This window comes from Papio anubis, chromosome 19, assembly GCF_008728515.1.
Source record: "Papio anubis isolate 15944 chromosome 19, Panubis1.0, whole genome shotgun sequence".
Lineage (NCBI taxonomy): Eukaryota > Metazoa > Chordata > Mammalia > Primates > Cercopithecidae > Papio > Papio anubis.
In genome coordinates this window covers 39898531-39925798 of record NC_044994.1, presented here as the reverse complement: position 1 = coordinate 39925798, position 27268 = coordinate 39898531, and the positions used below count along the sequence as shown (strand labels likewise).

Genomic DNA, 27268 nt, shown 5'->3' with positions numbered 1-27268 from the left:
GTGATCACTTTTTCTTAGGTAACTTGGTAATATTTAACAGAAATGTAACATTTCTATAAGAAATATAATACTTAGTTCTATAGACGTAGCAGCACTTACATATTATACTGAACATCAGAAAACCTCTTTTCATTATGTTTCGTCTGCATCTTAGTGATTCCTGATGGAAAATGAATTCAGCTACATGGTTCTCAAATTTTGTTCTGATGTATTGTGTGATCCAGTAATACTCCACGATACGATATCTGGCCTTTTCGTTTTTTATGGTTTTTTTTTTTTTTTTTTTGGAGAATGACTAATATTTTGTTACTTTTCTTGTATGTTTTCCTTTTTGTTTTGTTTGATTGATTTTTCTCCCTAGCAGAAACAGCATGATGTTAGGATGAGGATTAGATTAAGCTATCGTGTCTTGATTTCTTTCTTCCTTTTGTAATATTCTTCTATTCCACTCTTATTTTATACACTAAAAATATGTAAGGAACTTAAGAGCATTTACAAAATTTTTAAAATACAGTTTTAATACATTTAAACAATTATTTCTTTCATGTATCCATCATGGAAATAATGCTTATACATTGAAGATAATTTTTTTTTCTTTTTTTTTTTTTTTTTTTTTTTGAGATGGAGTCTCGCTCTGTCGCCCAGGCTGGAGTGCAGTGGCCGGATCTCAGCTCACTGCAAGCTCTGCCTCCCGGGTTCATGCCATTCTCCTGCCTCAGCCTCCTGAGTAGCTGGGACTACAGGCGCCCACCACCTCACCCGGCTCGTTTTTTGTATTTTTTTAGTAGAGACGGGGTCTCGCTGTGTTAGCCAGGATGGTCTTGATCTCCTGACCTCGTGATCTGCCCGTCTCGGCCTCCCAAAATGCTGGGATTACAGGCTTGAGCCACCGCGCCTGGCCGCATTGAAGATAATTTTTAAAATGTAAGGAAGAAAAAAAGAAAGATAAGAAAAGATAACTAAGAAAGATAAGTTTTTTTTTTTTTAATAGCTGGTTTTACAGATGGGAAGTGGTTTTTGATTGTTTTAGTTTGATTACTGTTTTATTCCAGAAGAGGATTTAAAGCTGCTTTTTGGGTTGCTAGGAAATACTTACTGAAGTTAAGAGAGGGAGAAGGTGGGGTGTAGTATGATATACTAGGATGAGGGAAAACGTGGGACTATGAAACAGGGCAGTTGCCAGGTAGGAAAGGGAGTGGAGTTTAGGGAACATTGGTGTGGGAAAAGGGAGGCATTTTAAGTCGTTAGTGTGGAGATTACCGTTTTTCAGCCAACAGTACTAACCTTAGGTATAAGCATGCAGTCTTACAGCACGCATATCCAGTAATTATTTGGAAGGATATTCACCAAAATGTTTAGTGGCTTTCACTTGTGAAGATGTTTGGGCTCATTTTTCCTTTCTTTTTTATTCTTTTAATTATTTAGATTTGAGTATTTTATAAAGTAGAAAATCAGAAGTGGATTATACCCATTTGCTTTTCTGGACAGTGGGGCTTTATCCAGTTTCAAGCAACAGCAAAACCAAAGGATTCATGTTTTATTCCACTTAAAATAAATTTTAACGTTTTCTCAAAAATGCTAATAGCTTTATTATTTATTACAATGGAAAAAGTGCAGTAAGATAACGTATTTTAAGGTTCAGCATTTCTTTCTGATTAGATCTTTGAGATACTGGTTAAACTCAAAAAGCTTAGCACCATTTAACTTTATTAGCTTTAACTTTTAAAATATACGTAATGATATATACACTTATTTTTATGTTCTTTATTGTTTGCATATATGAAGCTAGTTTATTCTTAGAATTTTTTTATTAAAAATTTTGGGGTACTGACACTTAAATGAAAAGTTTGATGCTTAAAGTTTGTGGTTAGCTTATTGAATAGATATTGTAAAAGGTTATTGAAGGAGACCCTTAACCTGTATCTTCCCTCTCTCCTTTTTTTTTGTTTTTTGTTTTTTGTTTTTTGAGATGGAGTTTCGCTCCTTGCCCAGGCCAGAGTATAGTGGTGTGATCTCAGCTCAACACAACCTCCACCTCCTGGGTTCAATGATTCTCCTGCCTCAGCCTCCCTAGTAACTGGGATTACAGGCATGCGCCACCACACCCGGCTAATTGTGTATTTTCTTTTTTTAGTAGAGACGGGTTTCTCCATGTTGGTCAGGCTGGTCTCGAACTCCCGACCTCAGGTGATCCGCCTGCTTCGGCCTCCCAAAGTGCTGGGATTACAGGTGTGAACCATCGTGCCTGGCCTCTGTCTTTTGATAATTTTAAAATTCTGTTTGGATATGTGTCTGTGTTATCTTGAATTGCTCAGAAGTGTTCAGCAGTGTAAATGTTGAACTGATGAAACTCTTTTGAACTTATTTTTCCTCCTTGGAATTACATTTGATGTAATTGTATACGTGTTTTTATTTTACATGCAGTGTTTTCAGCTATTCAGATGCCTTTCTGAATATAAATGTTTTATTCAGACAACATGGTGGAAATAACATGTTAGAATCCTAAAGTTTATTTTCGGGGAGCATTTTACCTCTTTATACAGTAGTCTATATTTGAATTGAATTTTTTGCTTCAAACACTTAGACGTTACCAGTTAGGAATCCTTGGAGAAATATACTTTTTAGGTAGAATTCAGTCTGGACCAATCTGGAACCATACTACCATATTTTACCCTATAGAACTTAGTATAAGTTGTAAGCTGTATTATTTAATACTTTTATAATCCAAAATCTTGTGTGTTTTTTTTTATTTTCTAAGTACTCATAAAATAACGATGTTCATTAGATTAAACAACAACAACAAAAAATTGTAGTTATTAGTGGTTTTGCAGCCTACTGATTCAGATCTGGGGCATTTTTGAAGTTACATTTTTGGCTCTTGTCACAGAATATGTACATACAGGAATGAGCGAGATATGTAAATAATGTATATGTCCAGAGAGTAGGATTTTATTAAAAGTAGATGTTAAGGATTCACTGCAAAATTTGGACAAGATCCTGAATTATACACCTTCAGTATGCAATATTACTTTCTGTAATAATGTTATATAATGTTATTATTTGTTATTTGGAGTGATTCATTGGTAGCTGGGAGAAAAGGTAGTGAGATTATGTTGCAGCTGTGCTTGATTTATTTTACACTTTTGTAGAAACGCCACCTCCTGGATACATCAGTGAAGATGGAGAAACAAGTGACCAACAGTTGAATCAAAGTATGGACACAGGTAAAAAAAAGTCTTTGAAAATTCCTCAGTTATTAGATATACATTTCTTGTTTTGTTTAAAACTCAAAAAAGATGTTACTCTTAGAGAAGTTGAGAAACATACCAAAAAAGATGATCTTCTATCTTGATTTAACATACCTGAACTACCAAAGGGGTCCATGTTGTCCCTGAAAAATTAACGTATGGTAGTCTGCAGAATAATTATTTTTTAATTAGAGTAAATGAAAATTTGAAAACATGCACATGCTTTTATTTCTTTTTAAGTATTTGCTTCTGTTGAAAGTTTTAGTTAACCCTATGACTAAGTATCTCTCCATGATACAAGACCATAATTACTCAAATAAGAGATTTTCAGAGGAATTTGGGGGTGAAGGATGAGGAACAGCTTTTCACTGCTTTTTTTAACCTAATAGTGAGTTTTGAATTATAGTAGATTAATTTCTTATACTTAACTATCAACTCCAAACAGTGATGAAGAGAAAAATTAAAGCTTTAAATCATGTCTTATGTAATAAAATGTATAACTCAGCAGAACTAATAAATTATCAGTGAAATCACTTTGATGTCATTGTAATTGTCCAGTTTGATTCATTTCACTCTATCTGTATCTTAACTATTGGACACCTTAATATTACAGCCTGATAGATTATACCATCATCTTTGTCCACATCTCAACACTAATGCATTCTTGGTTATGATAATCTAAATTAATTTTTAAATGGATTAACGTTGGTGGGGGAAGGAGGGGTTACAATAATTCTGTTGTTTAAATCCGTTTTTTAGACTCCCAGGTAAAGAAGTTTCTGCTGTAGCTAATCATACATTTGGGTCTTTACGAGTACCAGATAACTAAGAAAGGTAGATAATCTAATGAACATTGGAAATGACATGTTATACATCTTAATGCAAATATCTTAATGCACATGATATATGACTTTCCACATATGTTTGCTGAAATTAGATGTCAACTTTCTTCTTGAAGCAGTAATATTCTTTTTTGCCTGTGATGGACAGCTGTTACTGTGACATTTAAAAGTGAATGATAAGAAAAGATACTGAATGTCATAAGCCACAATGAGATGCTACCTCACACCTACTAGATGGCTATAATCAAAAAAAGGACAATAACAAATGTTGGTGAGGATGTGGAGAAATTGGAGTCCTCATGTATTGCTGGTAGGAATGTTAAATGGTTCAGCACTTTGGAAAAGTTTGCTGTTCCTCAAAAAGTTAAATATAGAGTTAACATATTGTGGCCAGCTATGTACCCAAGTGAATTGAAAACATGTCTACTCAAAAACTTGTACATGACCGTTTATGCAGGCGTTATTCTTAATATTCAAAGTTAGAAACAACTCAGATGTCCATCAAATGATGAATGGATAAATAACATGAGATATGTTTCTGCAGTAGAATTATTCAGCCATGTAAAGGAATGATAGTACAGCATGAAGTGTGGCAACATGGATGGACCTTGAAAGCAGTATGTTAAGTGAAAGAAACCAGGAAAAAAAGGCTGCAGGGATTCTAATTAGTGCACAGACACCTATTCAACAATATAACTGAAACCACAAATATGAGTATTTGTTATGTATGATAAATGAATCAAAGTCAAAAATGGAGAACAAACTGAATCAGTCAGCTAAAATAATTGCAGTGTTGGGGCTAACTTTGAACCCAACCTAATATTTCTGTTTCAGTGGAGCAATGTTACTGGCTTTCTGAATGACACGTTTAAAATTACTGTATGACAATGGGAATATGTGATTCATGAGATGCCAACAGTTGGTTTGGCTGCCAGCCTCTTAACCAATATCAGTTTCTCTCTCGGGGCCATGACAGGAAACACAATTCTTACTGATGCAGGGCTCCAATTTAGAACAAAGTTGGCCACCTCTCTAACTCTGGTTCATACCTTCCAGAGGGAAGGACATAATTAAATTCATCTTCCATAACCTGCTGGGAAAAAAAATGAATTGAAAAAATTTTAAAGGGGCAACCAGAGGATAAATTAGGCATAATAAGTAATTATATGGACAAGCACTTGTTACTTTTTTCTTTTTTTTAAATTGAGATTTCTCTGGTCAAGACTTTATTCTTCCTTTATAGTCTTGTGGATATTAGAGATTAGGCTGGACGTCGTAAGAAATTTAGAAGTTTGATTAACCTCTGTAATATTGTATAATCAGTCCCTTTTCAAGTCATGATTTTTATGAACATATTTATTCTAACAGGTATATAGAGAAATAGAACATAATAGATCGTAAGATGTGAATTTCATAACTCACAATTCAGTTTTGTATCTTCTACATACACTGTGCTTGGTCCAAGATATACAAAGAGACTTAAAGGGTTTTTTAATCTGCCTGTGTCCCAGAAGATAAAATGAGGTCCTGACCTCCCATGCCTCAGAATATGGCCTTGTTTGGAAGTAGCATCTTTGTAAAGGTAATTGTTTAAGATGAAGTCATACTGAAGTGCGATGGGCCCTAATTCTATATGACTGGTGTCTTTAAGAGATAGGGAGGAATGTGCCGTATGAAGATGGAGGCAGGTAACTGGAGTTAGCACCTGCAAGCTGAGCAATTCCTAGGATAGTTGGGAAACCCAAAAGCTTAAGAGAAAGGCATGGAACAGATTCTCCCCTTGAGCCTTTGAGAGAGCATGGCTTTGCCGACACCTTGACTTGGGACTTAGGTCTTCCAAAGCTCTGAGAAAATAAATTTCTGTTGTTTTAAACCACCCAGTTTGTGGTATTTTGTTAGAGCAAGCCCTGGGAAGCTGATACAGTGAGTATTAAGATTTTGAGAGTATCCTACTGGTATGTATATTTAATTATTTGTAAGTTATATACAGGCACTTCATGTACATTTTAAAATATATACGAAAATTAGAAATTGAAAGATGAGATTAAATAGAAAATACGTTTTAATTTTTTCTTTTTGTAAACTAGTAGTTTTGTGTACTCCTAGACAGTGTTCACATACACTCCACTTACAAGACTGCTTTTCTTAACCAAATGCATATAATCAAAATAGCATAGTGAGACTCTGAGCTTGACTACTTGAGTTTGAAATGTTCCTCTTCCATATACTAGCTAGGTAGCCTAGTTTTTAAATCTGTAAAATAGGGACAATAATAGCATTTAACTCATAGAGTATTAACAGGTCTTATATTTATAAGGCATCTATGTGTTCCTAACCTGTAATAAGCACTGTATGAATGTAGTTAAAGAAAATGTTAGGAGGAGTTAACCATTAAGAAAAAGGAAGATAGTGGATTGCACAAAAATTTGAAGGAAAGTGAAGACTTGAGATCCAGACACAGAAGCACTTGACCTTTGTTGTTTAGGATCATCTCTATAAAATAGGAAAGTAAGATTTTTGTCAAAAATGAGGGGTCAGGTTTGACAACTTCAGGATAAAAGTCTTAATAACAATGCCTTTTCTCTGCCATGTGTTAAACAGTTTTTTATGTAGATGTATATAGCATGTCTTTCATTAGATACATTTTTTAGTATTTTATACTTTCAGTGCTGTTATACACATTTTTGTTACATTTTGTTTTCCAGTTCCTAGGATATGGGAAATACTTGATTTTTGCATATTAATCTTTTCTCCTGTATTCTTGTTAAATTGACTTTTTGGTTCTAGAATTCTGTAGATTCTTGAGGTTTTCTGCATACACAACCATGTCATCTGTTGATAAAGACAGTTTTTCTTTTTTCTTTTTTTGTTTTTTTGAGACGGAGTTTCACTCTTGTTGCCCAGGCTGGAGTGCAGTGGCACGATCTCGGTTCATTGTAACCTCCGCCTCCCAGGTTCAAGCGATCCTCCTGAGTAGCTGGGATTACAGGCATGCACGCCCTCACCCAGCTAATTTTTTGTATTTTTAGTAGAGATGGGGTTTCTCCATGTTGGTCAGGCTGATCGCGAACTCCCAAACTCGGGTGATCCACCCGCCTCGGCCTCTCAAAGTGCTGGGATTACAGGCATGAGCCACGGTGCCCGACTGACAGTTTTTCTTTTTTTTCCCCTGTCTTTATGCTTTTTTCATTTTCTGTCCTAAGACCTACAGTAAACTGTTGAAGTTATAAGAATGGACATTTTTGCATTGTTCTAATTATAGGAAGAATACATTTCGTAATTCCCCCTTTAAATATGATGTTAATTGTGGATATTTTGGAGATTGTATCTGATTGAGGAAGTTCTTTTTCCTTTTTGTTCTTCATGTTTTAAGTGTGTTTTATGAATGGCTGTTGGATTTTGTCCAGTGTTTTTTCTGCATTTATAAAGAGGATCATATAGTTTCATGGATTTCAATTGTTTTATTTTTGAGAATTTTTCCATCTATGTTTATGAGAGCTTGGTCTGTAGGGTTTTTCCCCTTGTTATGTGTTCGTTAGTTTTAATATCATAAAATATGTAGGAAAGGGCTTTCTCCTGTTTTCTGAAAGTGTTTCTTTAAGGTTGGCATTATTTCTTTCTTAAATTTTTGATAGGGCTGGGCATGGTGGTTCTTGCCTGTAATCCTAGCACTTTAGGAGGCCAAGGCTGGAGAATTGCTTGAGCACAGGAGGTCAAGACCAAACTAGGGAACAAAGCAAGACGCCATCTCTACAAAAAAAAATTTTTTTTTTTAATTAGCCAGGGGTAGTGGCATTCACCTGTGGTCCCAGCTACTTTAGAGGCTAAGGTGGGAGGGTCACTTGAGCCCAGGAGGTTGAGGTTGCATTGAGCCATGTTTGTGCCGCTGCACTCCAGCCTGGGCAACAGTGAGACCTTGTATTCAGAAAAAAGTTTGATAGATTTTACCAGAGAAACCATCTCTTGTAGGAAAGCGTTTTTTAAATTGAGGATTGTTTACATTTTTAATTTTGTGTATGTATTTGATAAACTTGTATTTTGTTAGAAATGTGTTCATTTCATCTAAGTTGTAGGATTGATTAATTGAGACAGGATCTCACTTTGTTGCCCAGGCTGGAGTGCAGTGGCCTGGTTGGCTCACTGCAGCCTCAACCTCCCAGGCTCAGGCAGTCTTCCCCACTATAGCCTCCTGCGGAGCTGGGACCACAGGAGCATGCTACTGAACCTGGTTAATGTTTGTGTTTTATGTAGAGATGGGATTTCACCAGGTTGCCCAGGCTGGAGAATTTATTGATATAAAGTTATTTCTGATATTTGTTATTCCTTTCGTGTATGTGAGATCCATTTTAAAATTTATAATGTTAGTAATTTGACTTTTAATTTTTTATTAGAACGTCTTGCAAGGGATTTATCAGTAGTCTCAAAGGACCAATTTTTTGTCTTGTTCATTTTTGTCTTTGTCTCTTTTCTGTTTTGTTTGTATTTATCATCTTTTTGTCTACTTACTTTTCATTTAATCTGCTCTTTTTCTGTCCTCTTGTGGTATACATTTAGATCATTGATTTGTTTATAATGTAAGCATTTAAAGCTATAATTTTCCCTCTAAGCTTTATGTTAGCTCTATATTACAAATTTTTTGTTGTTTTTTAATTATCACTTAATTATTTTCTAATTCTTCTTGACTCATGAGTTATTTAGAAGTTTGGGTTTTTCTTAGGAGTGTGAGGATTTTCTAGATACTTCATTGATTTTTAATTTAATTCTGTTATAGTCCAACATATAGTGTGTGTGACTTTAGTCCTTGGAAATTTATGAAAATTATTTTATGCTACAACATGTAACTTATCTTGATAAGAGTCCCATATATAGTTGGAAAGAATGTATATACTATAGTGTTCCAAATGTCATTTAGGTCCAGGTGGTTGATGGTGTTTAAATCTTCTTAATTCTTTATGATTTTTTAAAAAATCTCCGTATTTTGTCAGTTATGATTGGTGTTAAAATCTTCAGCTCTGATTTTAGAGTCATCTGTTTCTGCCTTTAGTCCTGTCAGTTTTTGCTTCATGTATCTTTAACCTCTGTAATTAGAAGATAATACATTTAGAATTACTACATCTTCCTAATGAATTTACCCTAATTATAAAATGCATTTCATATTAACATCACCATATCTTCTTTCTTACCTCCGGTTACATGATATATTTTTAATTGTTTCAGTCTATCCGAATCTTTATATTTATAGTGTGTTTCTTGTGGCCAGCATATTTTTGGTTTCATTTAATCTAACAATTTTTGTCTTTTAGTTGGAAAATTGAGTTCACTTATATTTAGAGGAATTATTGATACTGGGTTTAGGCTACCATTTTGCAATTGTTTGTCTGTTCTCTCTGGTTTTTGTTTATCTGTTTGTTTTCCTGCCTTTTAGACTAATCAAATAATTTTTGTTTCATTCTGTTTACTCTCTTGGCTTTTTACCAATAACACTTAGTATTATTTTCTCAGTTGGCATTCTTGTGATTACATTATACTTATCGTGTTATACCTAGAAGGTTACTTAAGTTGTAATATTTTACAATGTCACGTAAAATTTAAGAACTTTACACCACTCTAATTTCATTCATCCACTTCTGTTTGTACTATTATTGACATATATTTTGCTTAATAAAAATATATAAACCCCAAAGTACAGTGTTATTTTTGCTTTTTTTTTTTTTTTTTTTTTGAGACGGAGTCTCCCTCTGTCGCCCAGACTGGAATGCAGTGGTGTGATCTTGGCTCACTGCAAGCTCCACCTCCTGGGTTCGTGCCATTCTCCTGCCTCAACCTCCCGAGTAGCTGGGACTACAGGTGCCTGCCACCACGGCTGGCTAATTTTTTTGTGTGTTTTTGTTTGTTTGTTTTTGTATTTTTAGTAGAGACGGGGTTTCACCATGTTAGCCAGGATGGTCTCGATCTCCTGACATCGTGATCCGCCCACTTCAGCCTTCCAAAGTGCTGGGATTACAGGCGTGAGCCACTGCGCCTGGCTATTTTTGCTTTTGATATCAAGTTGATTTTTAAAGAAAATTAGAAGGGATAAAAAGGAGTGTTACATTTACTTACATATTTACCACTTTTGCTCCTTTTTGATGCTTTTTATTCCTTTAACTACAGGACATTTCCTTCAGTTGTTTTAGCACTATTTTGTAGAGACTCTCCTTTCTCCATTGATTTACATTGGCTCCTTCGTTGAAAATCAAGTGATAATATGTATGTGACCCTGACTTTGGGTCTTCTTTTAATCCAATTAAATGAATTTTTCATTTCAGATCATTTATTTTTTAGGTATATAATTTCCATTTTAAAGTCTTTGATAATTTATGTCCAGTTAATATGTAACATGGCCTGCTTTTGTTGACTGTTTTATCTCTTGATTATGGGTCATTCTTCCCCCCTCCATCTTTGAATATCTCTTGTTTTTTAATTGGATAGTGGGTGTTGTATATAAAATAATATTAGAGGCTAAAATAGATACACTGTCTTTGGAAAGACCAACTCTTTTCTCTCTCCAGTTGCTAAGTTGAAGAGCTGATTCTTTCCCTGCCCTTAGGATTTGAGTTGGAAAGGTGATAATTTGGTGCTTTAATATCACATCACTCAGGTTTCAGGGAGGGTCAGTTCCCTACCTTATCAGGACTTTCAGATATGAATATGGCAAGACTGCATATTCTCATTTCTTTCCAGCCTTGCCCAAGACTTCCTATGCTACTATGTACTCAGCTAAAGACATGTATTGGAACCGACTGGTGAAGAGGAGCTCTGTGCTTACAGCTTCTTAGATTCCCGTCATCTGTGCATGGCCTTTTGAAATTTTAGTTGGCTTCTCCTTTGGCAAGCGCAGTCCTTTGCCTGTGTCCTGACTTGGCAGTTGCTGTCAGTAGTGAAAGTGATTACCATTCTGTTAACCAAGGAGGAGCTCATCCCTCTCTTTAAATTAGTTCATACGGACTTACTTGGATCTATATCTATATGATAACTTTAAAGAAAAATAGGATTTTTGTTTGTTTGTTTATCCACTATTTTCTTACTGCTATTTCAGAAGCAAAGATTTTCCCCAATCTTCTACATACTAAGTATAAGGGGAACTCTGTAGGAGTTTCTAATAAAAACAAAAGCAGCCTTTTTTCTCGTTGTGAACAGAATTATGCTCATAGAAAATTTGGAAATATATAAAACCTAAGATGCTATCACATTGGGGATTAAGTTTTTTAAAACAAGAAATGAGAAAATGGTCATTCATGCATTATATATTTCATAAGCTGAATTTGACAATTATAATGTTGTCTCACTTTGGCAGGGCAGCTTAATCTCTTATTTCTACCATTATTCTATGTCACATAAAAGTTAAACAGTGTTCTACACATAAGATTATGATACAGCATTTCGAATTATACAACAAATGGATGTTCATCATAAAAAAATTAGACAGCATAGTCAAAACAGGAAAACTTAAGCATTACATATAATTGCATCTAGCAAAAAATTAAAATTTTAAAAGGTTCAACTTTTACCAGAAATTTAAAAAAAATGCTGTCACGAACCTATTAAAAAATAGCTAGAAAATGACAGAGAAATTCAGTAGGATGTCAGATTCTAGAGTTCCTGTTCTTGTTTACTACACTGTATCTCTAGCTGGTTTTAGGTGACATGGGGGATAAATGGGTGCTTTTGATACATATTGCCGAGGCTTAGAATATGACTAGTGATCATATTTGGGATAAGGTTGAAGAAGCAACCCAGGATGATTCCCAGTTTTCTGGAAGATTTGTGAACACTTGTGGTCTGTATTCAGTAAATTAGACTTTTTAAAACGTACATTTTTATTGTGTATGTTTAAGGTATATAACGTGATATTTGGTGTATGTCGTGAAGTGGTTATTGTAGTCAACTAAATCCATCATCTCACATAGTTACCTTTTTATGTGTGTGATAAGAGTACCTAATATCGACTCAGTAAATTTCCAGTATACAACACAATATTGTAACTGTAGTCCTCAGGTTGTACATTAAATCTCTGGGCATATCTTACGTACTGCAACTTTATACCCTTTGACCTATAATCCCCCAGTTTTCCCCCAACCTGTAATCACTATTTTATTATTTTTCTATGTATTTGGCTTAAAAAAAAAACCCCACATATGAGATTATGTCATGTTTCTTATTCTGTGTCTACCTCATTTCCCTTAGCATAGTGTCTTCCAGATTCATCCGTGCCAGAAGTGGTAGGATCTCCCTTTTTAAGGCAGAATAACATTCAGTTGTGTGTGTAACCCACCATTTGTTTATTCGTTCATCTGTTGATGGGACACTTGGGTTGTTTTCTGTATCTTTGCTATTGTGAATAAAAGCAGCAAGAGAAAAAGCAGTGTGCCACGTAACAAGGGAGTCTTCATTAGTCAGTCAGATTTTTCAGCAGAAAAGTTTGCAGGCCAGGAGAGATGAGTGGTGTATTTAAAGTGCTGAAAGAATTAAAAAACAAAACTGAAATTAGCTGGATGTATTGGTACGCACCTGTGGTCCCAGCTACTCAGGAGGCTGAGGTGGGAAAATTGCTTGGGACTAGGAGGTGGAGATTGTAATAGTAAGCCAAGATTGTGCCACTGCCCTCCAACCTGGGTGACAGAGTGAGACCTCATTTAAAAAAAAAGTACCCCTGCCAACCGAGAATACTATAATCAGTAAAGCTGTCCTTCAAGAATGAAGGAGAAATAAAAAATTTCTCAGACAAACAAAAGCTGAGGGAGTTCATCAGTGCTGGTGTGGTGAGGATGGGGAGCAACAGGCACACTCATTTATTGCTGGTCAGAATGAAAAATGGTATAGCCACTTTGGAAGATAGTTTGGTGATTTCTTACAAAACTAACCATATTCTTACCATATGGTTTAGCAGTCTTGCTTCTCCTTGGTATTTACCCAAATGAATTGAAAACTTAGGTCTACACAAAAACCTGCAGATGGATGTTCATAGTAGCTTTATTTATAATTTCCAAAACTTGGAAGCAACCAAGATGTCTTTAATAGGTGACTAGATAAATAAACTGATACATCCAAGTAATGTACAATAGGTCCTCAAGTAATGTCATTTCATTACAATGTTGATGATTGGGGAAATTTGGTTTTGTTGTAGTTATCTTGCTTAAGTCGGTTTCCAAAAAACCTATGGAAGATGTTAAATGAAGACTTACTATATATGACATTCTGGAGAAGGCAGAACTATGGAGACAGTAGAAAGATAAGTGGTTACTGAGGCTTTGTGGGAGGGAAAGAGGACTAGGTGGAGCACAGGGCATTTACAGGGCAGTAAAACTACTCTGTTTGATACTGTAAATGAATACACATCATTATACGTTTGTCAAAACCCAGAAAATGTATAACATAGTGAGCCCTAATGTAAATTATGGACTTTTGGTAATAATGTGGTGTAGGTTCATTATTATAACAAATGAACCATTGTGGTTTGCGGATGTTGATAGAGAATTTGGGGAAGCAGGGCAGGGGTCATGTGGAGCTCTTTGTACGAAACTTCTGTTCAGTTTTGCCGTGATCTTGAAACTACTCTAAAAAAATAGTATATTTTAAAAATTAAAACAATTTAATGTCACCTTAAAAGATATAACAGATATTTTAAAAAAAATCCTGGGTATTTGCAAATAGATGACAAGTCTAAGAACTGATTTTTAAGTTTAAAAACTTACAAATCAAGAAGAAAAAGATAGTTAATAGAATTGGCTAAAAGAACAGGAATACACTATTTACAACAAAAACAAGAAATTAAAAAATTGCTCCCTTAAAACCTATCATATTGGCAGATGTCAACATGTAGTGACACAGTGTGAAGAAACACTAGCTTTTAAATTCTTGGTGAGATGAAACATTTTTGAGAGGATATTTTGGTACTTATAAAAGTTTAACACATTTCATTTGACATTTGTTAATTTGTCAAAGGTTTGACAAATGTATCCCACAAATATCTGTAAATTTGTATGCGAAGATACATGCACAGGGATTTCTCTGGATGGTTTAGCTGTAAGTAGACACTGCTAATTCACAGTGGATCTCAAATAGGATATTTATATTTCTCCTAAGTGGAAGGCCTGTGGTCGGCGAGGTTTCAGTAACAGCATTTATGTATGAATAATTCATAGGCTAATCATTAGTTACTTGCCTCTGGGTTTTAAAAAAATTTTTTTTAAAGGCTTCTATTAGTTGCTAGCTTATTTTAAGTTTGTAAAATTTGTCTTTTTTGTAATCTGTAATTCTAACTTATCCCATCTGACTGAACGCCTGTTAATTTAAATGATCCTACTGGTCATTTCTAAGTGTTTAATAGAGGAGTAAACAGTTAAAAGATATTAATAATTGTGCAGTTTCCTCCATTTCTAATAGTGGCTTTGTTTATTTTATATTGGCTTCAGGAAACAGCAGTGAATTTTAGCTTATTGTTCCAAATATATTTTGACCTTTCTTAGTTGTACCTGTTGTGACTTGCCAACAGATTTTTCAAACTGAGAAAAAAGGAGCATACTTATGTTGTGGAAGACTGTTCTGTCTTGTAAAAAATAAGCATCTCTTCTCTGTTTCTGATTCATTTATTTATCTAGGGCTGCTGTTTCACCTTTATTGCCTGGTATTTTATGTCATGGTTATAATGGTGTGTGGTAGGGAGGAGGTGTGTAAGACAGTCTGACCTATGTTACTGTTTTTTTTTTTTTCTCTTGAGACAGAGTCTCGCTCTGTTGCCCAGGCTGGAGTGCAGTAGGATATCCTCAGCTCACTGCAACCTCCACCTCCTGGATTCAAGCGATTCTTCTGCCTTAGCCTTCCGAGTAGCTGGGATTACAGGTGTGCACCACCACGCCCGACTAAGTTTTGTGTTTTCAGTAGAGATGGGGGTTTCACTGTGTTGGCCAGGCTGGTCTCAAACTCCTGACCTTGTGATCCACCCACCTCAGTCTCCCAAAGTGCTGGGATTACAGGCGTGAGCCACTGTGCCTGGCCTGACCTATCTTATTCTGCAGTTATGCTCTTGGTATACATTTGAAGCTTGGGTCATGCTCTTTTAGGTAACTTTCCCTAAACGTGTAGAGAATGATGATCATAAAACATTTTTTATATTTTTAATAAGATTATTTAACAACGCTTACAGCAAATGTGTTTTAAAATTGAGTTGCATGGAATTGAGCAGACTAGTCGCACCTTGATTTTTCATCTGTTGTCTCTGGTGGTTCTTATTTTGTATATTTGTGCCCCCTTACTTTCTTGATTAGATTTAGCCTGTTTACCCAAAAGAAAAAACATCATTTTCTAAGAAAGTGTAATTTACCGAAACTGACTCCAGAAAATAGAGCTATCTGAACAAGTCACCCTTCATAGAATAATGTCTCATAGTAAACCTTAGAAAGTTACTAACTATAAATAATTTCACAGAAGAATTCTACCAAACTTTTGAAGAATATGCTGTTATAATACTGTTTAAACCTTTTCAGAGGATAAAATTGCTAACTTGTAATAACATTGACCACAGAGCCTTACAAACATAGCACTCATGTAAATTTTCAGGCTCATATTGCTTGAGACTATTGATGCAAAAATCCTAAATAAGTATTTCATTGCTGTCAGCCTCAAAGCCAATGCCATGCTTAATGGGAAAAATGGTAGAAACATTACTCTAAAAGTCAAGAGTAAGATACCCACCGTCATCACTGTTTTATCCCAAAGTGTGACAGTAACCCAAAGATGATTGATAAATCATGTAGAAGGGTTTTTTTTTTTTTAGTGCTACATGATCAAAATTAGGATTAAGAGTCATAAGACCAATGACTAAATATTTGTAACTCATACCATAAGAAGTCTTGTATCCCTAATATATATAAAGAGCTTTCGAATGATCAATAAGAAAATGATCAACATCACAGAAAAAAAAAGAATAGGCTATTACAGAAAGGAAATACAATGTAAACATGTGTAAAGCTACTCAAAATTAAAACTGTACTTGTGACCATGTTTTCATCTAGAAGCAATAACACCACAGGCATCCCTTTACTATGTTCTGACTGGGAATGTAAACTGGTACAACCTTGATGAATGATAATTTTACCCAAATCTATCAAAATTGCAAGTGCACAAACCTTTCGACCTGGCAGTTTCTTTAAGAATGTATCCTTCAGATGTGATTGGAAGCATGCAGAATGGTCCAGATTAGTTATTGCAATCTTAAAGCGTTGGTTCTTGTAGCAAAAGATTGAAAATAGCCTGAATATCCATCAATATGGGATCCCAATGTTATATGACTAATAACACATTGTGAACAATCTGGTAGAATAATATAGAAGATCAAAAATGGTTACCACTTGTGTATGAAAAGAAAGGACACAGAACAAAAATGTATTTGCTTATGTGGTTCATAGAATATTTTGGAAAGATACCTAAGGAACTGTCAACATTAAGTATCTTTGGGAAGATGAACTGGTGGGCTGCAAGCCAAAACTGTTGCACCTTTTATACAGGAACCCCCCACCTTTTCTCCCACCCACCCCCCACAAATTAAATTTAAGCACTATATATCCTGAATTCTTGGTATTTAAATTATCTTTGTATTATTGTTGATAATTATTACCAGATAAAACCAGTTTTATGATTACTTGATCAGAAGTTCTGGAAATACTTCATTTATTTTTAAATTAAATCCTTTTGTTTTAGGCTCTCCAGCAGAACTATCTCCTACTACTCTTTCCCCTGTTAATCATAGCTTGGGTAAGTTGCAAATACGTTCCCCTCATCATGTTTATACTGTATCACCTACTTAATAATAAAAATCTTCTCTAGGAGTTATTTTTTATATATCGGAGAAAGGGATCCTAATGAATAACCAAATAATTATGTGTGTGGTTTACAATAGTGCTTTTTAAAAAGAATATTGATGCCATCCCTCAAAATTATTAAAAGTCTTTTCTGCTGACACACATAAGAAATAGGTATAATCTTTTTATTATTGAAATCGTATTCCTCATAGAAAATTATGTAACCTATTATGGCTAGATTTTTATGGTTATGTTTTATGATGTAGCAATTAACAGGTATGGTATTACATATATATACACATTGACATAAATATGTATATGTAGTATGGGGGTTATATATATATGAGAGTGTGCGTGTATATGTACAAATGTGTATGTGTATGGTCCCTTCATAACCATGAGTTCAACCTACAGATTCAACCAACTGCAGACTGAAAATACTCGGGAAAAAATGAAAATAACAATATAACAATAAAAACTAATACAAATTTTGTTTATTTAATTTTATTTATTTTTTGAGACAGAGTCTTGCTCTGTTGCCCAGGCTAGAGTGCAGTGGCGCGATCTTGGCTCACTGCAACCTCTGTCTCCTGGGTTCAGGCAGTTCTCTGCCTCAGCCTCCTGAGTAGCTGGGACTACAGGTGCATGCTGCCACACCCAGCTAATTTTTGTATTTTTAGTAGAAACGGGATTTCACTATGTTGCCCAGGCTGGTCTCAAACTCCTGGCCTCAAACGATCCACCCACCTCGTCCTCTTAAAGTGCTGGGATTACAGACGTGAGCCACCGTGCTGGGCCCAAATTTTAAAATGCAGTATAACAACTATTTGTATAGTATTTACATTGTTAGGTATTATAAGTAATATAGAGATTATTTAAAGTATACAGGATGACGTGAATTTAAGTTACATGCAAATACTATGCCCTTTTATGTCAGGGACTTGAACATCTGAGGGTTTTTAGTTAGGAGGAGCCGGTCCTAGAACCAATCCCCTGCAAATGACAAGGGATGACTATATATACATTTCTGTATTACTATTATTATTTTTGCCCTCATTTTACCCTGCTATTTCACAATTTCTCTTGGGTTCTTATATGTTTGGAATTTATTTTACACAATTATGAGGTTTTTTTCTTTTGCAGTATTCCTATGTTTTAGTCAAAATTGCAGAAGCTAAATACATAGTTTTCCAGTGAAATAAGTAGTCTTTTGACTCTATGGTCTGTTTCCACTTGCATGATCTTTGTGTGTTACTGCTTTCTGGTTCTCATGTGTGAGTGGATTTTCTCTTTTTGTAGCTAGGGTATCTCACCAAGAATTTGATGTTAAAATAGACAAATGTAAAAATATGTCATATTTTGTATCCTTTTATTATGTCTGTTTTTCTTTGTGTGGCTTTTGACTCGTTAATCTTTGCACCGGCTTTATCTTACCCCACGTTAGCTTTTTTATGTGCTTTAGAAATGCACCAAGTATGGCAAGTTGACTGACTTTGCCTATGATTGTTTTGTATTTGAACAGGAGCTAGACTAAAACTACTGGTAAAACAAAGAATCCAACAAAAAGTGATTTAATGACATGGGGGAAATTTGAAAAAATCTGGTATGATATATGAAACTGGAGTTTTGGGTGAAAAATATTGAAAATCTGGTATGATCTATGGAAACCGATTATGTCTACTTCCTGAGCTTTTGCCAGTGCAGGCTGGCATAGAGCATGTAAAGATGATTATATTCAATCTAATTTTGGCTTGAATTGTTCACACATTTCTTCCTTTTATTTATTTTTTATTTTTATTTTTTTTCTTTTTCAGACTTACAGCCAGTTACTTACTCAGAACCTGCATTTTGGTGTTCAATAGCATATTATGAATTAAATCAGAGGGTTGGAGAAACCTTCCATGCATCACAACCCTCACTAACTGTAGATGGCTTTACAGATCCATCAAATTCAGAGAGGTTCTGCTTAGGTTTACTCTCCAATGTTAACCGAAATGCCACAGTAGAAATGACAAGAAGGCATATAGGTATGTTTTTTTTTTTTTTTCAGTTCCTTTATATAGCTTCCAGGTTTTTTCCCCTTTGGTGAGTTTATATATTAAATGAAATCTGCTTGCTGTTCATCTGAAATGAGATATCTAAAACAAGAACTGCGTTTAATATAGTTCAAAATATAATTCAGGGACATCTCAAAATGTGGTCTGGGGACTTCGGGTAGTCCCAGAAACCCTTTCAGCTAGTTTGTGAGGTCAAAGCTATTTTCACAGTAGCACTGAGATGCTGTTTGCCATTTTTACTCTCATTCTCTCATGAGTGCACAGTGGAGTATTCTAGAGCCTACATGCGTATGATTTTGCAGGAGATGAAATGTAGATTTGATAGTGAGACTCCAATTCTGTTACACTAGACATTAAAGAGATTTGCAAAAGGGTGAAATGTGGCCACTGTTTTTTTTTGCTTTGGAAATACAGTTGTTTTTCATAAACATTGTTTATGTTAATATGTAATGGATTTATTTGATTTTTAAATGAGTTTTTAAAATCTCAGTTTTTATATCTAATATGGTCATTTTCCATAATATTCACATAAACAAAAGCTCTTTGGGGTGCTCAGTATTTCCTTAACAATGAAGTGAAAAAGTGTGAGAGCCATTCATAATTGAACATCATTCTCATCACCTTAAAGTAACTTATTTTAACAATAGTTTGCTTCTGTTTTTTTTTCTAATTAACCATCACCTCCTGTGAGAAGTAATGCTGGTTATCAAAGGCTGATTTTGATACTGCAAAATGATAATGACTAGAAGATGTATTACTTGGTTCCATGTGGAAGTTCTCAAATCTTGCTTGATGTATAAATTTGGATAATCTTATTAAGATACCCAGTGGCACTGTAGGTGCTTTAACTAAAATAGTTTTTTGTTTTTGTCTTATTTGGGGTTCTGCAAAAAAATTTAATGGGTTTTTTCCTGCCCTATTCTCTTCTCCCTCCAAAGTTTTAGATTGCTGTCATTATTAGATTTTTTTAAATTTTTGATTTCTAGTTTTATAGGTGATTTTGATAAGGGAATATAGCCTGAAAAATCTCTACTTTTGGACTTAATGTTTTTCCAATAACCACATGCATAACTATTTTACAAATATTCCATAGTCTTAACCAGCGTACCAGGTTCTGTATTTATTAAATCTGGAATGTTAGTTGTTTTATTAGTTTTCTTTGCTGTGTAACAAATTACCGCAAACTCAGTGGCCTAAAACACCAATTTTTTACCTCACAGTTTCTATGGGTCGGGAGTCCAGACATGGGTTAGGCGGTCTTTTCAAGGTTTAACAAGGCGAAGATTGAGATATTAGCTGGCCTGTATTCTTATCTGGAGCTTGAGGTCCTCTTCTAAGCCCACATGGTTGTGGCAGAATTCAGCTCCTAGATGCCACCTGAATTCCTTGTCACGTGGTGCCATCCATCTTCAAAGTCAGCGATGGAGAATGCCTCTTGTGTTGAATACTTCTCATGCTTTGCATCACTACCCTATGACAGTCTAGTCCCTTTTAAAGGATTGCCTGATTGAGTCAGGCCCACCAAATATAATCTCCCTTTCTTAAGGTTAACTGATCTGCTGCCTTAATTACATCTGAAAAATTCCTTAACAGCAGCACCTAGTGTTTGATTAATAGGGAATGTATGTGCATCTCAGGGCTGAGACTCTTAGGTGCCGTGTTAGAATTCTGCCTCTCACAATTTTTTTTTTTTTAATTTCTTATATCTCATATTATTTTGCATCTGTGATCTGTCATACTCTGAAAGAAGTATATTAAAAATCTCCCAGTAGAATTTTTTCTCACTTAATCATGCTTATACATCTAGAGGCTTGGTTTCCACCGTAATATATAGTTTTCAAAATGGGAAATGACTCTTAACCTCTTGATGTTTTTGTATCTTTTTTCTTAACGTTAGTGGGATCTTTAAGAAAATACAGTTGTAACGAAGATATATTTCTCCAAACAGTGAATTCCTTCAAAAATTAACTCAATCTTTTACTTATTTTAAAATAATATAGATCATTTGTATGAAACTATTTTTTACTATCTGTGTACTTTTTCTACATTGTTTAAATACTTTCGATACACATGTATTTTAAAATCAATAAAACCTAGAATATTCTTGGAGAAATATATAGTATTCTTGGTGAAATAGTATTCTTGGAGAACTATACAGTAGTATATTTAAAGTTAGACTTCAGAAAGACATTATCTGTGAAAAAGATCCTCGAAATACCTTATATCATTTTAGAATTTTCCCAAGAAAATGCTTCTAAAGTCACACGGAAATAGTAAATGTTACAAAACTAATCTCCTTTGTATTTTGTTTCAGGAAGAGGAGTGCGCCTATATTACATAGGTGGGGAAGTTTTTGCTGAGTGCCTAAGTGATAGTGCAATCTTTGTGCAGAGCCCCAATTGTAATCAGAGATACGGTTGGCACCCTGCAACAGTGTGTAAAATTCCACCAGGTATGCATTCAATAATGTAAATAAACCTATCATGTCAACTTGCTTAGTTTTTCTAGTTGCTGATTTTAGGAATTGGTAGATGATTGCATGCTCATATTCTAAAACTTGTAACCCTTTTAAAATTTTTAGTAGTGATACTCTTTTGACAGTTTCTTTTACCTTTTTTAATCATAGGCTGTAATCTGAAGATCTTCAACAACCAGGAATTTGCTGCTCTTCTGGCTCAGTCTGTTAATCAGGGTTTTGAAGCCGTCTACCAGCTAACTAGAATGTGCACCATAAGAATGAGTTTTGTGAAAGGGTGGGGAGCAGAATACCGGTATGAAATACATATTTGGTTCTTAAATTTCCACAATGTAATTATGTTTCATTCCGTTTTTGCATATTCTGGAGTTCATTTGTATCTATTTTCATTGAGGTTAGAGTCAGCTGATCTTTATGTAAAATAAAGTTGGAGGCCTCCAAATTAAAAACTATTGCAAATTACTGAGCTGCCATCATGGAAGGTATCATTAAAACATGCATGGGCATGCATTTTAAGATAATGCAGAGTGTTAAATACCATAAAAGGGGTGTATATGAAGAGTTATGTTAGTTTATGGAAGGAGATATGTTTGCACACAGTGCTCAAGAAAAACTTGATGGCACGGGATCCAGTTGTAAAAGATGCGTTGGATTTCAATAGTCATAAATGGGGTGGACAGAGTTGGGAAGTGATAATCTTGAGGATAGCATAGCAATTCAGTTTGGAGAATAGAAAAAATAAGGCTGGACAAATAAATTAAGACAAACTGAATGTAGGTTAAGAGGAGGAACTTCATTCAGAAATAGGAGGAATACTTGCTAATGTGACAGGCATTGTGCTGTTTTAAGTGTAGTATCTAAAAATTACTATTTCTGTTGTCAATTCATTCTTTGTAAGGTTGAAATATATGAAATTGCCATCCTTGCAGGTAACAAATGGTTCAAACTAATACCTATTTGTAAATAGGCATAGAAAGCTGGTAATTTACCCAAGGTTACATTATAAGTGGTTGAGATGGGATTGGAAGATAGTTCTCCTGGACTCTTAACCTCTTCTATAAGGATAGTAGTAACAATTATATATTTAAGTTTTACAAAAACTAATTTGTCATCAGTGGATAAAATAGATTATTGATAAACAGTAGATTGGATTTCACATCAAAGAGAGGAAAGACTTCTTTACCATATTTAAGAGTAGGAATTAAGTAAAATAAAATACTTAGTCTTCAATTTGTATTGCTTTCTCCATATGCTTGCTTAAGAAATCTTCATGTAATATAGTGATTGTATTCCTGCTGCTTCTGGCAATTTGGTCTCTTCCAAATTGATTTGTTTTGAACTTGGTTGTCTAACTTAAGTTTTGTCAGAAATCTGACTTTGAGAGTGAGGTGTACTTGTTGAATACATTTTAAAATATATGTTATGTATTTATATCAAAATGAAGACTTGTCACTAATTTTTCTGAGTTATATTGGTAGAGTCATTTTATGATTTTGCTATAGTTCTGTTTTGATTATTACCCTTTTGAGATGTTGTTACCTGTAGAGAATGGTGAATGCCGTTTTCTTAAAGCTTTAGACTTGAGTTGATAGCAAAATTGGATTTAAATTATATTGTCTAATAAGATTTCAGGTCAGACTTTTTTCTTCAAAAGGTTAGAATAAGGCAAAATATGATAGGAATTTAGTGGAAATAAGAGTGAATTACAGAGAGAATTCCATGTGTATCTATAGATCTTCTGCTAAGAGCAGTTTTACTTGGTAAAGATACTGCCCTTCTTCATTCACTGTGGACTCTGCTATTCTTTAACTCAGAGATAAAGTAAAATCTGTAATTACAGAAGCAGTAATATGCAGTATGTTTTTGTGAGTCTTGGGAGTCAGGTACATCTGACTTTGGAAGATCAAGTGGTTTCCTCTAACATTTACAAATCAAAGTGGCAAATACCCATCTATCTGTGGATATGTGGGTAGCTACCAGGGACTTACTGTCTTTAATCATTCTGGAGCTGAGGAAATAGACTTAATATTTAGGTTTCTAAAACTATGTTTTTTAAATTTCTTTAATGCCATCTTGGTTGTTAGCTTAAAAATTAGGAAATGTAGTAAACAGGGAATTTAGATGTATGAAGAATTCATATTTAATCAAGAAATATATCTGTGTGGCAGCCTTTTTAAACCTACTCCCCTTGAGTGACCTGGATTATGACTTATTCCTGAAAGGGAAGTGGGACAGGGGAGAAAAGGGCAGCCAGGACCATTGTTAAGCCACCTACCACAGTGGGTGGGTCACTAGAACTGACACCCTTGGGGAAACTTTGGGAAATAGTAAACAGTCTACAGAATTATCCTCCCCAGGGGAACAGAACTGCGGGGCATGTAAATGTCAATTTCTGTTTCCTTGGTTGAGGGCTGCTCCTGGGGATGTTAATTTCCTGGCACCTCTAGCCTTTTTTGGTATATCAGAGAAGTTCCTGGGCACAGAAATGAAGATACCTGCATTTGGAAGTTGCCTAGAGCACACTGAAAAATCTGAAGGGTATAGTGGGGCACTGATGCCATCTGCCTCAGAAAATGACATCCTTGGAAGTACAGTTTTAAATTATATTGAACATGTGTTGCTTGGAGATGAAGAGTTGATAATGGGCTTTTCTTATATTTGAAGGGCTCTTAGTTTATAGAAGCAAGTGGATTTATTGACTTATTCTGTATAGCAAATAAGATGGAACTAAAATCAATGGATGGAAGTGACAGGATGTGTTTGAATAATTTGTAATTCCCATAGAGTTGCCCCTTTTGTTGAAGCACTATGAACAGCCCGAATGGTGTTGCTAAGAGGGATGTTCATTGGCTTTGGCAGGGAAAGTTGAATTCCAGCTTTTAACACTCTGTGGTATGGGTTTAGCTTGGGCCAAAATTTTGTTTTTGCTTTGGTATACTTTTATTTAGATTCCATTTGATGTTTGAGTATCTACTATTCTGTGGTTGTTTTGATAAGTACAGTGACTGTATGTCTTCGTTTGCTTGGACAATCCTTATTCACGCCTCTCCTTTTGGCCTGTTTTTTTTTTTTTTTTTTACCCCTCAAGACGAAGTCTCGCTCTGTCTCCAGGCTAAAGTGCAGTGGCATGATCTCGGCTCACTGCAACCTCTGCCTCCTGGGTTCAAGTGACTGTCCTGTCTCAGCCGCCTGAGTAGCTGGGACTACAGGCACGCGCCACCATGCCCAGCTAATTTTTGTATTTTTAGTAAAGACGGGATTTCACCATGTTGGCCAGGATGGTCTTAGTCTCTTGACCTTGTGATCCGCCCGCCCGCCTCGTCCTCCCAAAGTGCTTTGATTACAGTTGTGAGCCACCACGTCTGGCCCTGGCCTGATATTAATAGTATCTACATTCTCTCTCAGGTGTTCCATTTTGGATGATGGTGAATAGTAAGATCACCTTATTAATTTTAGTTTGATGAGAAAAAAATGTTCTTGTAAATCACTTCTAAAACAAGATCATCAGAAGTACTTTGAGGATCAGCCATTTGTTGAAATAATCGTGTCCAAAATTATATACACAACCTTTTAATTTCTCTAAATTTTTAATGCAGTGTACCTAAACATAGCCATTTTCCCTGCCTGTGGACTTGAATTTCATAACCATTTTCCTGTATTCTTTTAAACAGAAGGCAGACGGTAACAAGTACTCCTTGCTGGATTGAACTTCATCTGAATGGACCTCTACAGTGGTTGGACAAAGTATTAACTCAGATGGGATCCCCTTCAGTGCGTTGCTCAAGCATGTCATAAAGCTTCACCAATCAAGTCCCATGAAAAGACTTAATGTAACAACTCTTCTGTCATAGTATTGTGTGTGGTCCCTATGGACTGTTTACTATCCAAAAGTTCAAGAGAGAAAACAGCACTTGAGGTCTCATCAATTAAAGCACCTTGTGGAATCTGTTTCCTATATTTGAATATTAGATGGGAAAATTAGTGTCTAGAAATACTCTCCCATTAAAGAGGAAGAGAAGATTTTAAAGACTTAATGATGTCTTATTGGGCATAAAATTGAGTGTCCCAAAGGTTTATTAATAACAGTAGTAGTTATGTGTACAGGTAATGTATCATGATCCAGTATCACAGTATTGTGCTGTTTATATACATTTTTAGTTTGCATAGATGAGGTGTGTGTGCGCTGCTTCTTGATCTAGGCAAACCTTTATAAAGTTACAGTACCTAATCTGTTATTCCCATTTCTCTGTTATTTTTGTGTGTCTTTTTTAATATATAATATATATCGAGATTTTCAAATTATTTAGAAGCAGATTTTCCTTGTAGAAAAACTAATTTTTCTGCCTTTTACCAAAAATAAACTCTTGGGGGAAGAAAAGTGGATTAACTTTTGAAATCCTTGACCTTAATGTGTTCAGTGGGGCTTAAACAGTCATTCTTTTTGTGTTTTTTGTTTGTTTGTTTGTTTGTTTTTAACTGCTAAATCTTATTATGAGGAAACCATACTGAAAACCTTTCCAAGCCTCTTTTTTCCATTCCCATTTTTATCCTCATAATCAAAACAGCATAGCATGACATCATCACCAGTAATAGTTGCACTGATACTGCTGGCACCAGTTAATTCTGGGGTACAGTAAGAATTCATATGGAGAAAGTCCCTTCGTCTTATGCCCAAGTTTCAACAGGAATAATTGACTTGTGGCCGGGCGCGGTGGCTCAAGCCTGTAATCCCAGCACTTTGGGAGGCCGAGACGGGCGGATCACGAGGTCAGGAGATCAAGACCATCCTGGCTAACACGGTGAAACCCCGTCTCTACTAAAAAATACAAAAAAAACTTAGCCGGGCGAGGTGGCAGGCGCCTGTAGTCCCAGCTACTCGGGAGGCTGAGGCAGGAGAATGGCGTGAACCTGGGAGGCGGAGCTTGCAGTGAGCTGAGATCCGGCCACTGCACTCCAGCCTGGGTGACAGAGCGAGACTCCGTCTCAAAAAAAAAAAAAATAAATAAATAAAAAAAAAGGAATAATTGACTTGTGTAATCTAGCAGTCTGTTGATTTATCCTTCCACCTCATAAAAAATGCATAGGTGGCAGTATAATTATTTTCAGGGATATGCTGGAATTACTTCCATATACATATCCCTTTTTTAAAAAGCGAATCTTTAAATACCCATTTTTCAAAAGGTATTTTAAAATATTTCAACAGCAGATCTTCTGCTCTTCGAGTAGCTTGATTTGGTTTAGTTACCAGATTGTATTATGAAATGGACGTTTTGTAAATGTAATTGTTTCTGCAAAATACCTAGAAAAGTGATGCAGAGGTACGATCAGCAGATACGGGCCATCTGTTTTTAAAGTATGTTGTATTCAATTTATAAATTGATTGTTATTCTACACATAATTATGAATTCAGAATTTTAAAAATTGGGGGAAAAGCCATTTATTTAGCAAGTTTTTCAGCTTATAAGTTACCTGCAGTCTGAGCTGTCCTTAACTGATCCTGGTTTTGTGGTTGACCATATTTCATACTCTGTAGTGAGAGGAGATTTCCGAAACTCTGTTGGTAGTTCATTCTGCAGCAAATAATTATGACATCTAATATTGACTCATTGCAGTTTAAACATTTCTTTTTGTTTGCATCTTAGTAGAAATGGAAAATAACCACTCCTGGTCGTCTTTTCATAAATTTTCATATTTTTGAAGCTATCTTTGGTAATTGTTCTTTGAAATCATATTCACCTATCTCTACAGGTATCATTTTTCAATACTTTCAACATTTGGTGGTTTTCTATCATGTACTCCCCATTTT

General features: G+C 35.2%; 1 protein-coding gene across 9 annotated transcripts in view; it reads left to right on the top strand.

The window, feature by feature from the left end:
• Positions 1-25849, top strand: part of SMAD2 (SMAD family member 2) — a 91088-nt gene extending 65239 nt beyond the window's left edge. For 5 of the 9 annotated variants that reach the window (XM_009192687.3, XM_009192690.3, XM_021930108.1 and 2 more), the window contains 5 exons: positions 3150-3224; positions 16829-16882; positions 18744-18956; positions 21301-21438; positions 21613-21906. In XM_009192687.3, coding sequence (XP_009190951.1) covers positions 3150-3224; positions 16829-16882; positions 18744-18956; positions 21301-21438; positions 21613-21887 — 755 coding nt within the window. In that variant the 3' untranslated portion in view covers positions 21888-21906. Of the gene's footprint in view, positions 1-3149; positions 3225-16828; positions 16883-18743; positions 18957-21300; positions 21439-21612; positions 21907-25133 lie in introns of those variants that run through there. The other 4 variants (XM_003914356.5, XM_009192691.4, XM_021930107.2 and 1 more) reach the window with 2 other exon arrangements.
• The last annotated feature ends 1419 nt before the right edge of the window (positions 25850-27268 follow it).